This window comes from Eupeodes corollae, chromosome 1 (assembly GCF_945859685.1).
Source record: "Eupeodes corollae chromosome 1, idEupCoro1.1, whole genome shotgun sequence".
Classification (NCBI taxonomy): domain Eukaryota; kingdom Metazoa; phylum Arthropoda; class Insecta; order Diptera; family Syrphidae; genus Eupeodes; species Eupeodes corollae.
Genome location: NC_079147.1, coordinates 131,826,705 through 131,828,598, shown reverse-complemented (window position 1 = coordinate 131,828,598; position 1,894 = coordinate 131,826,705). Strand labels below are relative to the sequence as shown.

General features: G+C 35.8%; 1 protein-coding gene across 1 annotated transcript; it reads right to left on the bottom strand.

Annotated features, from left to right (window-relative positions):
* Window positions 1-265: 265 nt before the first annotated feature.
* On the bottom strand, window positions 266-1,054 carry LOC129941437 (enhancer of split m8 protein-like). Its single transcript, XM_056050063.1, has one exon. The coding sequence runs from the start codon at window positions 976-978 to the stop codon at window positions 424-426; it is 555 nt and encodes a 184-aa protein (XP_055906038.1). The 5' UTR covers window positions 979-1,054; the 3' UTR covers window positions 266-423.
* Window positions 1,055-1,894: the final 840 nt, after the last annotated feature.

Here is a 1,894-nt window from a genome sequence, read left to right as displayed (position 1 = left end):
AAGTAAGTACATGTACATACATAATGTAAGTACAAATGTTTATCCATTTGGTACTTTATTGCAAGTTTTGGATTCAAACAAAAATCTTAGACGAGATTAAAATCATACTCAATATCAAATGACATCATAACGTCAAAAAGTAGGGGTCTGTATTTATGAAAATGTGTTTTCGGAACTATGATCCCCCTATATAGTACAAGTTTGAGAGAAGTGCAGCTTTTTAATTTACATTAGAAAAACAATACAACATAATTAAGGTTTTCACAATCAATGTATTATTTTTATTATTTGTTTCATAATTATTATTATTTTTAAAGTTTTCTTATCTCTAAATAATTCACTATATTCGTTATCACAGGACTTTTCTATTTATAAAGCTTTTTTCATCACAATCTGGTCGGGCGGAAACCTTTCTGTCTCCTTTCACCAAGGGCGCCAAAGTTCAGCACGAATTTCTTCAGGCACAGATGAAGGCGATGAAGCTGGACTACCCTTGTCACTGTGATAACCCGATGAAGCAGGACTAAGTGGTGCTGACGAAATGCTAACATGCAATTGTTGCATGTAATTTGTCTTCTGGTTAGCAATTTTCATCTCTTGTTGGTGGTGCATATCCTGAAGTCGACTAAATTGGCAACCAAGGTGTGTCATAACAGTTTTTCCCAATTGCGCACTTATACCACGAGTGGATGCCAAAACACGTGAAACTTCATTTGCAGCATTAATGTATCCATTGCGAAAGCCGTCCACTGGTGTGTATTTGTTCTGGTTGTTGATGTATTTAGTTTTGCGGAGGTGAGCAATTGTTGCTTCCAACATTTCAGCCTTGTCCATATGCAGGATCGCATTGCTGTCCTGTAACTCCGCAACAATGTGTTTCATCGAATCCAAGCACTTGTTGATACGTGCACGACGTTGTCGCTCCAACAGAGGTTTCTTTACTTTCAAATAAAGTTGTGTCTTTGATACGTGTTCCATATTTAATAATGTATCTTAAAATATATTTTGTCAGTAAATGTATGAGACAAGAAGACAAGATCTTCGTATTACTAAAATTGGTATCGGAATGATGTCCTTGCATGGCACTCCGTGTCCTTTTATACTCCTTCCCAGACATCCTGTTTTGGGATATTCTATCTCTTTCTGTTTAACCTGCTCATACAAAGTACCTTATACCTACGTGAAACGCACTGTATGTGAAGGTATGGATGAAGGTAGCAGATGGCTTACAGACTGTGCACACCATACAGCTATTGAACGAGGATAAACTGAATCGTGGGAAAAGATTTTAAAGGACTTGTGACTGGGAGCACTTTGAGCGCACTTCAAAACACCTTGTGTGTTTTCCCACGATTCACATTGCCAGAGATATCAATGAAGAAAGGAAAAAGAAAACAAAATTGTCTTACTTATGTGAATAATTGGCGAGTCATTTTCTTTTCTTAGTTTGTCTTGATTTGAGTGTTAAATTCTTAAAGACTTAAAGACTTAGCGATGACAAAACATAATCTAAGGCATTACCTTTGAGTGATGCTAATTTTATAATCTTTTATTGGCTTTCATATTTTTACGAAGCTATGTTGCACTTGAGTCTTGACTTCGAAAGCTTGAATTTATTTAAAAGAGCAACTTCATAAGTACCTCCGAAAAAATGTTATCTATACCGGATTAAGGCAAAAGCTTGCTAATTGACTTAAATATGGAAAGATCTCATTATTTCCGATTCTCTGAAAGGATAGTGTTAGGCTTAAGTGGCTGTCCATGATGAAGTATTGAACACTTAGAACAGTTTAATGGCCCATTGTGATACCAGATAAATCTTGAGGCGTTCTTCTAAGCTCAATAAAAACAGTTTGTGAGACTGATTATGTTAATATTATTGAGATCGTTTAGA

Bases quoted from the DNA above. Each gene is read 5' to 3' on its own strand.
- LOC129941437 (XM_056050063.1), bottom strand. From the start codon at position 978: ATGGAACACGTATCAAAGACACAACTTTATTTGAAAGTAAAGAAACCT.